The sequence below is a fragment of the Hyaena hyaena genome, unplaced genomic scaffold (assembly GCF_003009895.1).
Source record: "Hyaena hyaena isolate Hyena2069 unplaced genomic scaffold, ASM300989v1 scaffold_379, whole genome shotgun sequence".
In the NCBI taxonomy this organism is placed as follows: Eukaryota; Metazoa; Chordata; class Mammalia; order Carnivora; family Hyaenidae; genus Hyaena; species Hyaena hyaena.
Genome location: NW_024081011.1, coordinates 1,134,180 through 1,150,466, shown reverse-complemented (window position 1 = coordinate 1,150,466; position 16,287 = coordinate 1,134,180). Strand labels below are relative to the sequence as shown.

General features: G+C 36.9%; 1 protein-coding gene across 6 annotated transcripts in view; it reads left to right on the top strand.

Moving 5' to 3' along the window:
• ADD3 (adducin 3) overlaps nucleotides 1-16,287 on the top strand; it is a 125,160-nt gene that overhangs the window by 93,042 nt on the left and 15,831 nt on the right. For 5 of the 6 annotated variants that reach the window (XM_039250711.1, XM_039250709.1, XM_039250712.1 and 2 more), the window contains exons 2-3: nucleotides 3,578-3,800; nucleotides 13,706-13,844. In XM_039250711.1, the coding sequence (XP_039106642.1) occupies nucleotides 3,606-3,800; nucleotides 13,706-13,844 (334 nt within the window). In that variant the 5' untranslated portion in view covers nucleotides 3,578-3,605. Of the gene's footprint in view, nucleotides 1-3,577; nucleotides 3,801-7,409; nucleotides 7,452-13,705; nucleotides 13,845-16,287 lie in introns of those variants that run through there. The other variant, XM_039250714.1, reaches the window with a different exon arrangement.

Below are 16,287 nucleotides of genomic sequence, written 5' to 3'. Positions count from 1 at the left end.
TAGAATATTTTAACCATATTAAAGTGAAAATACTTCATTAGAGAACAATCATACCTGACCACAGCACGATTTTTTAAAGTTTTATAACAAAGCCAACAGTTGAATAAGTATTTCACTTGTGTCTTCTGGCTTACAAAGACTAATGCTGAAATCTGAATGCTAAAAAATTAACTACTTTTTTACAATATTTTGTCTACCAGCGGCTTCATATTTTAACTTTTTTTTTTTTTACTCGCGTAAACTGCTATGTAACTAGATTTTAAGTACTCCTTGAAATTTCTTTGTGTTAGTAAACTGTTTTAAGGAGTTCACATTGACCTATTATAAACAGCTTCTAAGAACACTAGGTTCAAAAGATTGGTTAGACTTCTGGACTACTGATAAAAACCCCATTGGATATGAAAAAAGTTTCTTAGAGTTGGTGCTCTATTGCACCACATTTTAATAGCAAGGTGATGATAAATACTATGTTTGTAAGCCAAGCTGATAACAGTACAGCAAAACCCAATTTCTGAAGAATATAATACGGTCAGAGTCATTCTATTAATAACGGATGTTGTAAAACAAAACAAAACAAAAAACTTGCCCCTTTATCCTGCGAGGTATCCATTTAATCATCACATATTCATTGTTCAGGTGCATGTTTTCTCAATTTTTAAATTACTGATTTAGGATATGGAAGACTCACTTATATATAAGCTCTCTTTTCTTCCCTGATTAGTTGCTTTGTAGTCACAAAATCAGAGTTGCGCTAAAGTGATATGATATAAAGTGCTTCAATCCTATTTCATGATTTTTTTGTATAGTACATGAAAGTGATTTAAACTTCTAGAATGTTGTGTAGTAGATTGATGTTGTCAAGTAGAAGCTAACAGAGTTTTAACATGTTCCACAAAAATTATTTTTGACAAAATTAGCTTACATTTCTAAGACCAGAATTAATATAAGATTTAAAATTTTTATTTATTAAATAAATAACATACAGTGTTATATTAGTTTCAGGTGTAAAATATAGTGATTCAGTAATTCTATATGTTAGTACTCATCAAAATAAGTGGACTCTAATCCCTTTCACTTATTTTACCCATCCCCCAACCAGCCTCCCTTCTGGTAACCATCTGTTGTTTCTCTATATTTAAGTCTCTGTTTTGTCTCTCTTTTTCTTTTTCCTTTATTCATTTGTTTTTGTTCTTAAATTCCACATATGAGTGAAATCATAAGGTATTTGTGTTTCTCTCACTGGCTTATTTCATTTAGCATTATACTCTCTAGCTGCATCCCTGTTGCAGATGGCAAGATCCTGTTCTTTTTTATGACTGAATAATATTCCTCTGTGTGTGTGTGTGTGTGACATTTTCTTTACCCATTCATCTACTGATGAACAACACTTAGGCTGCTTCCATAATTTGGCTATTGTAATGTTGGAATAAACATAGGGGTACACATATTCCTTTAAGTTGATATTTTCGCATTCTTAGAGTAAATACCCAGTAGTAGTGCAATTACTGGATCAAAGGGTAGCTCTATTTTTAATTTTTTGATGAGCCTCCATACTGTCTTCCACAGTGGCTTAGCACCACCAATAGCACGCAAGGATTCCTTTATCTCCACATCCTCACCAACACTGGTCTTTGAGTTTATTTTAGCCATTCTGACAGGTGTGATGTAATATCTCATTGTAGTTTCTATTTGCATTTCCCTGATGATGAGTGATGTTGAGCATCTTTTCATGTGTCTTTTGGCCAGCTGGATATTTTCTTTGGAGAAATTTCTGTTCAGCATGTCTTCTGCCTATTTTTACTTGGGCTATTTGGGTTTTTAGGTTTGAGATCTGTAAGTCTTCATATATTCTAGATACTAACACTTTATCAAACATGTCATTTGCAAATATCTTCTCCATTCAGTAGGTTGTCTTTTATTTTTGTAGGTTTTTTTGCTGTGCAGAAGCTTTTTATTTTATGTAGTCCCAATAGTTTATTTTTGTTTTTGTTTCTCTTGCCTCAGGAGACGTATTTAGAAAGAATTGTTACAGCCGATACCAGAAAAATTACTACCTGTGCTCTCTTCTGGATTTTTATGGTTTTAGATCTGACATTTAGGCCCTCTATCCATTTGAGTTTTATTTTTGGGTATGGTATAAGAAAGTGGTCCAGTTTCATTCTTTTGCATGTTGCTACACAGTTTTCCCAGTACCATTTGTTGAAAAGACTTCTTCTAAATGCCTATTATTGCCTCCTTTGTTAAAGATTAATTGACCTGACCATATAATTTCAAGTTTATTTCTGGGCTTTCTATTCTCTTTCATTAATCTGTGTTTATTTTTGTGCCAGTACCATACAGTTTTTATTACTACAGCTTTATGTTATCACTTGAAGTCTGGGAATTGTGATGTCTTGTTTTGTTTAACTTTTCAGCATTGCTTTGATTATTCGGGGTCTTTTGTGGTTCCATACGAATTTTAAGTTTGTTTGTTCTAGTTCTGTGGAAAATGCTGTTGGTGAGCATGAGATTGCATGAAATCCTTATTAATTAGTTTGCTTGGTCTAAGTTGCACCAAGGCAACTTTAGAGATGAATTCTCTCAGAGAAGACTGTTACTAGAGACCAGTACAGTCTCACTGGTTGTTACTGTGTTTTAAAGATGAGACCAGAAATCTTGGGTCTTTAGCAGAGATTTAGATCCTTAAGAGGAAAGTGGCCTGTACTTTCTCCCTCCTGGATCTGTCTAGAAAACTGTGATTATACCGATAATTAAGTGAATCATTTGTTCATATAGTTTCTGAATAGCTTTTTACTGTTTCTTGGATTTGAAGCACTATGTGCTGAAGGTATTTAGTCTGGCAACCTTAATAATTCCTACATTTCCCCTAGGAAGTCGAATCATTTGAAAAACTTATAGCTGTGTTTCTCTCATATGTTAGTAAGTTACATTCATTATAAAATGTAGTGGTCATTATATATGGCCAAAGTGGGGTCTTTAAAAAAAAAAAAAAACAAAGCACGAATAAGAGAAAAGAGAAGCTCTAATGACAGTACGCACTATTGGGGAAAATTTGCCATTTTAGATGTGATTTTTTTAAGCTTATTTGTTTATTTTTGAAAGAGAGAGCACAAGCTGGGGAGAGGCAGAGAGACAGACAGACAGAATCCAAAGCAGGCTCCAGTTTCTGAACTGTCAGCCAGAGCCCAACGTGGGGCTCAAACCCATGAACCATGAGATCATGACCTGAGCCGAAGTCAGACGCTTATCCTACTGAGCCACCCAGACAACTCTAGATGTTACTTTGGAGATTTTGATAATTGCTCCCTCTAAAAATTTAGGTAGCAGTTGATGACATTATTGTAATTGAATCACAAGTTGTCATTACCTCTGAAAATATAAATTTCCAATTTAGCATTATAATCAAAGATATTTTTACCTTAATAAATTGTTCTAATATTTTTTGAGAAGCTACTTTTTAAAGAAAGCTGCCACTGTTACCCTCTGGGGGGAAAAAAAAGTTCTGTTTGACTTCCATAAAATCCAAATTTAATAATGAATTTTTCATGAATGTCTTCCTTTGTGTTTATTAATGCAGATAACAAGGGAGTCCGTCGACTTGAAGCATGAGTTCAGATGCCAGCCAAGGCGTGGTCACTACTCCTCCCCCTCCCAGCATGCCTCACAAAGAGAGGTATTTTGACCGCATCAATGAGAATGACCCAGAATACATTCGAGAGAGGAACATGTCTCCTGATCTACGTCAGGACTTCAATATGATGGAGCAGAGGAAACGAGTTACTCAGATCTTGCAAAGTCCTGTAAGTTGAAATAATCAGGCTATAATTTTTCTTCTCTCTGGAGACCTTGATACAGGGAGGTAGGAGGTATCTTAGAGTATGCTCCCATTAGAAGAAGAGTGAAGGAGGAGTGACTACTAGTTGCCCCTGGTCTTTCAGAAGTGAAATGAACACCTAATTTATAGATTTAATTTGCAAAGCTTTAATAACAAACTAGTAATGTCTTGGTGGTGTAAGTTTTCTTTGTGTGATTTCTGAGTGTAATGCTTCATTAAAGGAGTACAAAAGATGTGGCTGAGCTAGGATTCCCAATTCAGAGTGAGGCATGACTGAATTGTCAGGAGCCAAGAAACATATTTTCTTCTTTCTTTGTGCAGCCTGACACTCAGAGCCACATAGGAAGACTCCAGGCTTCTGTGGTGGCGTGTGATCTGGCAGCCTGATGTTACGTGCACCTAATACAGGCACACATAGATGCACACATACCAAACTAACTGCAGTAAAAGCGGATTATAAACCGAAGCTGAAAATTCTTTCTGCACAGTAATATTCAGACTCCGTAAATCAAATTGAAGTGATTTGTTAGTTTTCTTACAAGCCCTTAGTGGAATTGAAGTGGTCACCTATCAGTGATGGAAAATGAGAGAGAATAGCCTGATTTAACATGCAGAATGAATTGATAACCTTATGCCTAATGAAGATTGTAGACCCCTTAAGATAGAGTTCAGCAAACATAGACACACGAGGCACATGTTAGGGTTGATTAGGTTTACAGCTTAGGTACTAAAATGAGCACGAAGGCATAGAACTGCCTAAGGTGGCCCTGGTGAATCATTTTTGTTGTGCCCTTGTGAATTTAATCACAGAGGTTGAGCCCAAAGCCAAAGGGGAATTCCACTCTGAGTAGTTCTGCTATACCAGTGGCCTAGATAAAAGCAAGTACAAGTTATAAAAGCAATGCAAGCTTTGAGGAATTTAAGTATAGCTTAACTTTAAACCTATACTTTAAATAAACCCATAAAGAAATCTTTTCCCAATAGAAAGGGAATTAACCAGAGGATTCATCATGAGGGAGTAAATGTTCAGTGCCTTCTTTAATGCAAACCTAAACTTTCTGTGTTTATAAATACTTGAAGGGCACATTAATTATTTGGATCAAAATAGCTATATTTCCTCTTCTAAAGAAACTCACTTCACTTTTAAGAGCTAACTTAGTAGCCAAGTGATTAGAATAACAGTATAAAGTAACAGAGAATGAGATAAAGTTCAGATTTTGTTCAGAGTTGTGAAATATTGAGATTTTTCTGGGAAGTGCTCCAAAGAGGACCATTCAATTTTAACTATAAAGTTTAAAAGGAAAAAGTACTAAGCTGCATTTCTATGCCACGGTTTTCGTTTTAATTTCCCCCATTAAATAAAGACAGCATAACTTTGAGTAGATGATCTAATTTTTTTATACCTAAAAAAATTTCCATTTGTAAATTGGCTAGAATTATCAATTTTACTTATGCCTTAGGGAGCTTAATGAAATAATGGGAAAAGCCAGACATATAGATTGTCATTTCCATATTCACATAGCAAGAGTGGTAATTTTCAGCCCAGAGAGGAACAAAGAAGATTTAAAAGAATTGTGGTTTGCCTGTTTTTTTTCCCCTAGATCTTTGCTAGTGAATTTCAAATCTCGTTTGTGAAAGACTTAGAAAAATATATAGATTTTGTTTTCCTGCCATGTTTTGGGGCAATGATTTTCAAATTTCTTTTAATACAACAAAACTTACAACAAAGGAAATGATCCTTGGTGATCTGCATTAGTATCTATTGCTAATAACAAATTATCCCAAAACTTAGCAGCTTAAAACAGCAAGCTTTTATTATCTCATTGTTTCTATAGGTCAGGAATTCAGGAGTAGCTTAGTTAAGTGGTTCTGACTCAAGGTCTCTCACAAAGTTGCAGTCAAGACATCAGCCAGGGCTCCTGTCATCTGAAGGCTTGACTGGCCTAGAGATTTCTGCCCTTGATATGGGTCACTCACATGGCTGTTGACAGAAGGCCACAGTTCCTTCCACGTGGACCTTTACCTGAGGCTGTTTGAATGTTCTCCTCCAGAGCAAGTATCTGGGAGCGAACCAAGAGGAGTCTGCAATGCATTTTATGACCTAATTTCAGGCATTAAACACCAATCACTTCCACCATATCTGTAGTTAGAAGTGAGTCACTAAGTTCAGCTCAAGCAAGAGCTGAAGAAGGAAAGAGGGATTAAGATCCACCTTTTGAAGGGAGACTTGTCCCCCTCTCTGAGCACAATTTAGTTGAAAAGCTTTGCAGTCCACCACAATTTATTTACCTTCCTCCCACATGCAAAATACACTCACTCTCTCCTAACACTCCTGCAAAAGCTTCATCCCATTACAATATTTGCCTGAGTCCAGAATCTTATCATCCATCTCTGGTCCAGCTACAGATGGTACCCCTCAGGTGTGATTCCTTAAGTACAGTTCCCTTCAATCTGTACACTTGAGAACTAAAGAGATGATTTCTCTTCCCCCCCCCACAGCCAATGGGTAGGGCAAGCAAAGATAACTGCTATTCACATTCCTATTCAAAAAGGCAGGAAAACAAGGGTACAGAGGAATAACTGGTCCATAGCAGTTGTGAAATCTATCTGGGCAAATGTTTGGAAGTTCTCTTAATGAAGACATAGTCCTTCTACGTCCAGGGGTGAGCCTCGCTAGGGGCTCTGCCCTCTGGGCTTAGGGTTCCACCCTCTGAGTCATCTTCTCTTTTCCTTGAAAGTTAGCCTGTGTTTGTTCTTTCCTCGGGCTTCTTCTTTCTTGTAGACGTTTTAATGTTCAAAGACCTCTTCTTTTGGAACTTTGTTCCTTCAGGCCCAAAGCTTGCAGTGTTTCTGCAAATATAATTCTCTTAAAACCTATGTGGGTCTCCTATGAATATTGGAGTTCACTCTGTTAGACAAAACCCATAACTACTAATGATCAAAGATATGACTAATTCTTGTTTGTAAGCCTTCTATTTAAAAGGCTGAGTTTCTTTGGGAAGAAAGGAAAACACTTGAATGTTGTCCATCAAGCTCCTGCTGAACTTGACAACTTAATATGCAAAACAGTTGGTGAGTTTCAGAAAAAGAATGAATGTTCTTAAATCCCACCACTATGGGAAGCTATTTAGTCTGGGTGATGGAAATGTGCAGTGCTACTCTGAACGATAGAACAGCAGGAATGTATAGGTAGTGATAGCTCAGGCATGTGACACACTAACATTTCTTAATAATAGGGCAATATGTAATGCTACAAGCTTATTTCAAAGATAGGAGAAACTTCAAAGCCTTTTACATTTCAGAATATCACTATAAGTAAGGCCTAAAATGTTAACAGGGCACCTTATTTAGAATAGTTGGTCAGAATCACCATGATTTATCTGGTCACTTTAGAAGCTTAAGATACAAGTACTCTATTAAATATGTTTGCATTTTTATTATATACCAGCTTTAAGAAAAGATATTATTCTAACCTTTAGCTTCATATTAATTAAGATGTAGGTAGAGGAGAAAGACCATCCAGAAGAAAATTTGGTTTATTTGTTTTTTCTCCTTTCAACAGGACCAGTGGTAATCTATTTCCAAATGAATACATTTCTTAATGGAGAAATTCTAAGTAAGTTTGTTATGCTCCTAATCCCACTTTGGGAGAGATCTAATAACATAATTGTAGGGTGCCTTGGGAGCAGCAAGTCTGTAATCTGTTTTTTCTTTTTGCTCCAATTTTTCTCTCTAGTAATTATTATGAGGTAGAACATCCAGGTGTGAATATTTAAAATCTATCTCTGATATTTATCAGTAGTCCGTTACTTGATGTCCATAAGTTAAACATTACTTATAAATCAGCATATGTAATTTTCTTTTCTTTTTGTTTTTGTTTTTTTAGCCTTAACTGAAATAATTCTATCAGGTTATTTTGTTTTATCAAATTGGTCCTCTTTTCTGTGACTTAAATTACTTTTCATCCAACACCACTTCTCCTGAAAGCTCTGATTTTAGATACAGAAGCTAAGATCTGATACTTTGAGGTAATTTTACCTTTGGTTTTTAGTACACATGAATATGTATGTACTTAAAGAATAATCTTACCTACATGAATCTCAGGTCTCCAAATCTTTCATGTTTTTATGATCACATTTATTTTTATCCATACTTCATGAATTCAGAAATTATAGAATTGCTCCATCAGTATTGACAGATGATGTATAAAATAAAAGGGTATGAGATTCTTTTAAGATACGCTTTTTCTAATTTAAACATTTTGTTTTTCATAGAGTGATCTTTTTTTTTTACCATAATTTTTTGGCTATGTGTTCATGAGAGAGCTGTCCAGACTATAATACTCTGAGTACAAAACAAGTTTTCAAGTAGAATTTTGTTTGAGTTGAAGAATTAAATGACTTTCCAAAAATTTATAACATTCAGTGAAGATTCATTTCTCATTTTTAAAAAAACAGATGAACTTCTCCCATTATATGATGGACAGACCTAATTACACAAGAGGAATTTCTCATTCAAGTAACAGAATTTTTTTTAGTGTTTATTTATTGTGAGGAAAGGGGAAGGGACAGAGAGAGAGGTAGAGAGAGAATCCCAAGCAGGCTCTGGCTGTCAGCACAGAGCCTGACGTGGGGCTCGGTCCCACAAACTTTGAGATCATGACCTGAGCTGAAATCAAGAGTCAGATGCTTAACCAATTGAGTTATTCAGGCGCCCCTCCAGTAACAAACTTTTAAGACTTTTAGAGCTTCAGATTCTAATGCCAAAAACCTGTGAAATGGATTTTGCTATCATTAATTCAATTAAGATTGAGATCAGATTCTTTACTTTCTTTCCTTATATTCTAGGAAAGAAAAATACTCTCACTTTACTATTTTGTTAATTGAGCACTGCACTAGACCCTCAGGGAGACCCTAGGAATTGTGAGAGACAACAGCTTCAACCATCAGATAATCATAGCGTAGTGGAGTGGGAAAAGTAAATCACAGTCCTACGATAGGTATCTTAAGTGTAGTAAAGGCAAATGTTAAAAGAATTAGAGTTGGGTGGGAAAAGAAGAAATTGGAGATCCCACCTATTTGGGATGATTAAAGGAGAGACTTCAGGAAGATCACATTTAAGACAAGTATTAGATAAAGGTTAAGAATGATTAGGTAGAGGAACAGTGGAAGCCAGCATTTCTCTTTGATGAAATAGAGTGAGAGCAGGGATAGAAAGTATGGCTGTAATCAGAGAGTGATGAGCAAACCTTATATGCTAAATCAGAGCACAAGGTAGTAACAGTAGATACAGCCAAAAAGTTATATGATGAATTAGAGAGATCCTGGAGTACCAGATGCTTGACCTAAAGGGTCAGCCCATTTTCTCATCATTTCCAGTTCTAATCTGTTTATGCAAATGTTTTGATATCTACATATACACGCACACAGTGCTTGCTTTGGATCTGGGTTCACCACCATGTATTAGTTATGTGACATGCAGAACTCACTTGAGCTTCAGCTTCCTTGTGGGTAAAATGGACCCCGTGGAGTTGTGACAATTAGATGAAATAACATAAAAGCAAGTTGTGCAGTGCCTAGCCCATAGTAGGCAAGTGTTTTTGTGAAAATTGTATATATAACGATTTGTATACATAACTGTATATACATGTACAGTTTATGACAGCAGTTTGAAGATTATGTAATTAAAATTCCTTAGACTGTATTTTGGTTTTTTGAAGGCCTCAGAGAATCTATCCTCCTAATGGCAGTCTGGTTTATTCACGTTCATGTATTCATGCATTCAGGGTGTAACAACTCCCGCTGCCTCCTCTGCTCTGCTCTTCTGTATCTAAGATGGAAGACATGGTTCATGCTGTGGTTGTATGTATGTTGTTTATCTTTTACCCTGACTCTTCTGTAGTGGATGTTCTAGGGAATTGTTGGATTTAGAAGCCAAGTGTGTAACCTTGCTGCCCTATGTATAAGTTAGTTTTTCATTCTGCTTTGATGGAAAAATTTCCAGCTGTTAAGTATTTTGGTACTTGAGGACCATCCTAATCTGCTATGTAATTTTTTGCTCTCTCATTATAACCTAATGCTCTAATCTAGCCTAAGAGGTTTACTCTGTATTTCTGATCACAACACACCTGCTGCCTTATTACTTATATTTGGTTTCAGTGATGCAACCCATCTCCCATAAAATTATGGAAATATCCTATGCCTCACTGAGAGTTCCAGATTTCAACCTTTACTCCATTTACTTGTTAGCTGTGCAGCCTTGAGCAAATCATTGCCTATCTCAGGACTTTGTTGTGAGATTCAAATGGATAACTAAAAGGGTTATTTTATTAATATTGGATTTCAGAGTATGATTAACTGTCGTCATAAAGATAAATAAAATTTTTATGCTTTGAATACATTATTTTAAAGCTTAACATGTTTATAGATAAATTTTTAAAACCTGCTGACATTTTATCATTATTAATTTTTACACTGTCTTATGACTGAGGTAATTATCTGAATAATATTCCAAAAATATTTGAAACATTAGAAATGTTTATTAAAAATAAGTGTTCATGACAAAAAATATTAAATCTTTTGTAATAGAAGAATTCTTACCTCTGAAGCACTTTCAACTGTATAAAAAGCTAGGGAAATTTCATTTACTTTGAAAATTATTTTCCCACACTTTGTAGAAGCTAAATTCATATTTTTCTCTGAATTGATTTTAGAAGGGAGGGCTTACACATCCCCCTATGATACCATGGATCATCCCAAAGCTTTAGGATGGTGCCCACCATATTGTGGGATGTATGGAAGTGGTAAAAGCATTTTCACTAGTGAAAATAGCATTTGACCTGAGGTCTTGCCTTTAATACTTACTGCCTTTGACAAATTCTTCAGCCTTTCTTATTTAGCTTTCTCATTCCACTCAGCAAAAATGTCTCATTAGCTCATAAATAGTTGTGATTCTCTTGAGCAACTGGTTGGTTTTTAATCTTAAAGCCATTGTAAATCAGCGTACTGAGCAGATTATCTTAATTCATGTTGGCTGCTAGAGAGTTTAGATAAAATTTGGCTAGTCTCTAGCAAATGCCTATAGTTTTATAACATGAACTTCGTATCTTAATCTCATTGCTGGCGCAAACTAACCTCCTTATACTGTGTCTTCTCTTTGGCTTAATTAATCTATATATATCTTTTTTATAATTTTAGTCTGTAGAATCTGCCTTAAATTCTTCCTGGGACAACATGAAGTGGGGCATTCGATAAAATATTCCCATTTCTCAGAGTTATTGCAATGTAAATAATGAGTGATACACATCATAGGTGTCAAATTTTTTTTTTATGGAATGAATATTGGTTATAGCTGCTTTCAGCTGAAGAAAGTTCAAACAGAATATGATTTTGAAGGAAAAATAAAGTTTCAAAAGAGCAGATTGGCCCATTGCCAGGTATCCAGAAGTTTTCTATAGCTTATAAGAGATAAATCAGTGTATCTGAAAGATTCTTCTCCTTTCAGCCTTAACTGTGGTACAATACTCCTGTTACTCATCTGTATGAAAGTGTCCATCCATCTTATATATAGCTCACAACCATTTTATGTTCACTAAGTCTTAGAAATGTATTAATGGAGTTTTCTGATCAATTCAATGTATCTTTGTAGAGGATATCTTATAGGATAGTGTCTCTGGTTTAAATCATATATTTAATTAAACTAAGTACAGTCAATGGACTTAGATGTTTAGAATTTTGTTTTAATGTTTGTTTATTTTTGAGAGGGCAGGAGCAAGGGAAAGGCAGAGAGAGAGAGAGGGGGACAAGATGATCTGAAGTGGGCTCTACACTGAAAGCAGCGAGCCCGGTGTGGGACTCAAACTCAATCCTGAGATCATGACCTGAGCCATAGTCGGGAATTCAACCAGCTGAACCACCCAGGCACCCCAGATGTTTAGGATTTTTATAACTGTGCTAATGATTTACATTGAACAACTGTCAAATTTGTAAAAGAAAAATGATGTTTAACTGGTATAAACTGCTCCATAAACTCAGGATTCAAATGTGGTCACTAGTATTTTTTAAGTTAGTCACTTAAACATCCACCTGCTGTATTAGCAGAAAGTACAATATCTTCCTTTTGGAATTCCTACTCTCCTTTAAGTTGTCCCAAGAACCTCAGTGGCTTACACAGTCCAAAAGGGTTCATCAGTGACTTCTACATCCAAGAGGTTGGGTGTACATATGTCCACGTGTGCACACGTGAGTCATGCTAAAGTTTCTTCAGACCACCACAGCCACTGTGCCTTCCTGCCCACATGGTAATGGTGTTGAAAACCAGTCTTACCCTGTCCAACAGAAGACGCAGGTTCACTGCTGATACAGATGTCTGCACAGGCTGCCATGGTGCATCAGGGAAGGATGACCTCCCTCTCCCTCTTACTGTGCTGAGCTCAGTTAGGGTGTTCTGTGGTGCCCCATGATTGGGCTCCCAAGATTATAGCTTTTCGCACTCAGCTCTTTCAGTTAAGATCTTAACTTTTCAGTTAAGATGCCTCAACTGTTGCTTTAAAAGCAGTGCAAGCACTGAGTCAGGACTCATCCTGATATTTACTGCCTCATAGCCTCAAACCACATCTCCCCTTCCATCATGGGCTCCTAGGCCTTTTTTTTTTTTTTTTTTTTTTTTAAAGAAGTCCTTTCTGAAAATCTCTGTCATTCAGCCATCCACAATGCAAGTCTACATCTAAGCAGGTACTCCAGGGGATCTTATTCTCAGCCTTACAAGGAAGGCTACTGTTGGTGACTGAAAGGAAATTCACCCTTCTGAGAAAGATTTCTCCAGTGATCTCCAGGGTGTTCGTGTGGACTCCTGTTGAAGGTAGTGATTCCAGAGCAGTTTTCTGCCTTCTTCCTCTTAGGTGAAGTGGTTAAAATTTGAACAGTTTTAATTTCTGGCATGGCATTCTGTTTCACATGTAACCAAGAGCAAGGTTTAGAGGACTTAATGTTGCGAACGCTTTTGTTTAAAATGAATGACAAAAGGTTTGAGCAAGAAAACAAATGATGAATTTAATAAAGTAAGTATTGGTTAGGTGTTCCGGAAATAAAAAATGAGCTATTTCAAATAATGTGAGAAGGATTGAGACAGGTTTTGAATGATGAATCATATTAGCAACTGAAGGGTTACCAGAATAGAGAATTTCTCGTAATGTTCGGAATTTTTACTGATGCGAACACCGTTTCTGACACATACACATATGCCCCCAAAGGAAGAGATAGAGTAGAAGTCCAGAAAGGAACATATGGTACCCAGAGTTGGGGGAAATGTCCTTTCTTTAGCACAGTCTTGCAAAAGGGGAGTAAACAGCTCTCAGCCCTTATCAGTTTGCTTTCAATGTTTGTAGAGCTCAGGGAATCACCATGGAATTCTTAAAATGGAAGCGGTGGTGTACATAGTATGTCTTAGTGAAGACCTCTGTGAGTCCGTTTATAGTCAGCCTTGCCCCATCCAAACAGGGACTCTAGCCCAACCTAGATAATGAGGCCACCGGGCAAGGAATGCCTCTCTCTTTGCAATAGTCTGTACTTGGTACTGTACTTCCATATTGTTAACAGAGTTGCTTTATATATATCTGTTGTAGATTATATAGTAGCTCGTTTTCTATGAAAGGAAGACTTCCTAATGATTTTTTTCTCCTGAAGGCAAGCTTCTTGCTTCCTTCTTCCACTGTTTTGTTATTTTATATGTTATATTTGTCTTAAAATAGTGTAGATGAAACCTTATTCAAAAGAGGAATGGGGAAAAGGCTGATTATAGAGAAAGTTATGTTTGGGTTGTTCTTCTCCAATTGAGATGTATGAACTCAGTGGTTATTTTTGTGTGTTACAGGCCTTTCGGGAAGACCTGGAATGCCTTATCCAAGAACAGATGAAGAAAGGCCACAACCCAACTGGATTGCTGGCATTACAGCAAATCGCAGATTACATCACGACCAATTCTTTCTCGGGCTTTACTTCCCCTCCTCTCAGTACGTCAGTTTTGAAAAGTTTTAAAAAGTATAATTTTATCTCTACTTTGAACCCTGCCCATCTCTAGCAGTGTATTCTACTCTGGTTCAGTCCTTAAGTTTACAACATCCAATACTTGGAGTAACATAGTGTTAAACTCCCTTACCTTTTGTTATCAACCAGCCATTTACTAGACTTTGTGAGATAGTAAAATAGTTACAAGACATGAGCCCTGTCCTATATAAATGAGTGATTTTAGTTGAGGAGACCTACCATGAATGCAAAAAAAAAAAAAAAAAACTGCAAGATAACTATAAAAGAAAAAATTACAAAGCAGTTCATAAGAAATTGTCCAATACCCTTTTATAAGTCACGCTATGAACTGAGAGTTGGAATTGATTATTAGTTGAAGTGGACTGTGAAAACTCTGAAAAAGAGAAGCCTGAACTAGCCAGGATGGAGTGGTTAGAATTTGGTGTAAAAGAGGGGTTAGGACATTTTTAGGGGTTAGGACATGTAACAGCTCTTTAGTAAGAGCACCAGTTTGGTGAGCTGAACACTAAGTACTTCATATCTCAGCAAGATCTGTATAGAACTCCCTGCAATACCAGGACAGGCACAGAGTGCCAGAAGGTACTGTCAGGGACTGCTTCGGGTCCAAGTCAAGGGATGAGACGTCATGTCAGCATTAAGGGATTTTCTTTTCCTCTTTTTTGTTTTCTTTTGTTTTCCTTCCTTCATTTCTGCCTTTCTTTGGTTTTGGTTTGGTTTGGTTAAAGATTTATAAGTAGGAGTCAGTAAATTCAAGTACTTCCAAATAGAGGAATGGCATAACAATTGAGATATGATGTTGAAAACATGCTGGGTTAAGGGTATGTTTGTAGAACTCAAAGTGGACCGGTATGTCAGCACATATATACTAGTGAGGTATAAGTGCTTGAACTAAAAGGAAGAGATCAATGAGAAAGGCGTAACCAAGGAAGAGTAGAAAAGACTTAGTAACAGTTTGCTGTGGGGAATATTGTGCAGATAGTGGGGGAGAAGAATTGTGAGTTCCGAAATCACTCTTCTAGCTTGGAAGAAACGTTCTATCAGAAAAATTCAAAGGTTGAGCTAGTTATTTGTTTGTTTGTTTTTTGCTCTTTCTGTAATATTGAGTATCTTTTATGTTCCAAGCACCCAGTTAGAGATGGGAGATAGACGGATAAACAAGACAGACAAGATTCTTGCCCTTGTGGAGACAGAAAACAGACTAAATAAAATGGTCAGATAATAACCAATGCTATGCAGATAATTAATAAATGGTGATTTGATAGGAGGAGCTAGATGACTAGATTAAGGTGATCAGAGAGAATCTCTCTGAGGAAGGGACATTTAAACTGAAATCTGAATATGCAAGAAGGAGTAAACTATACCAAGATCGAGAGAAAACAGTCCAGGTGGAAGGAACAAATAAAAGTGTCAGATGGAAATAAGAGGAGAATGAATTTGGCGGTCTCTTCAAGGAGCAAAAGGTAAAGATTATGGTCTGGAGCATGGTTTGGGGAAAACCAGTAGAACAAAGTGAGGTCAAAAACAGGCAGAGAGGCTGAATCAAGTATGGCTTCGTGGCTAGGGATGGACATTTGGATTCTATTCTAACTTTGAAAAGCCATTTTAAGCAGGAGAGTGATATAGAAAGATCTCAGTAGTTTCTGTGTGAAGAATTAACTGAGAAATTTCATGGTGTTATTGGTAGACAGAAATAGGAAGGTCCCGAGTTGGGGATCGCTTTGGCTTGGGAAATGGAGGAAGTTGAACTTGAGGCATGCCAGGGTTGCCCACAGTTGCCAAGACACTGCAGCAGTTTGAAATACAGTCCTAGAGCCTAAGAGGGTGACTTAGCAGATGATATGGAGAAGTATTCTTCAGGGCTGTGTGTGTAGATTAAATCATACAGGAGGGTATAGGCAGAGAAGAGAAGGGCCTAAAGAGAAAATTTTCAAGAGTTAGAAGAGGAACACTGGTTTGGGAAGGCCAAAATAAGAGGAGCTATCCTGTGCATGTCCTAGATAACACAGCAGGAAGGGGGAGCCGCTGAGGTTGCTGCCTGGAAGGTACAAAGCCATGGCAGCCGGAAAGCTGTGTCCCACAGCTCAGAGGTCAGGGAATAGAAACGAGTGAGCGAGTTTGGCTGGTAAATTGATACTGTGTTGTGGAAAGTGGAAGTTAAAGTTGACGAGTAAAGTGGGAGATCCGTTAAATGGCTGACTGAAATTTTGTTAGAAATTACATTGTTTCGTATGGCTTACATGTTGAAACTATTTCTTTGAATTAGTTCACAACATTCCATGAGTAGATCTCCCATCAGAGTGTTGACTTGGGGCCCAAGTTTAAAGTTTAAACTTTCTGACAGCCCTGAACTCAGATTCTCACACGGTAGCAGCTGATTGTGGAGTCATAGCCACCCCTTCAGCCCAGGCC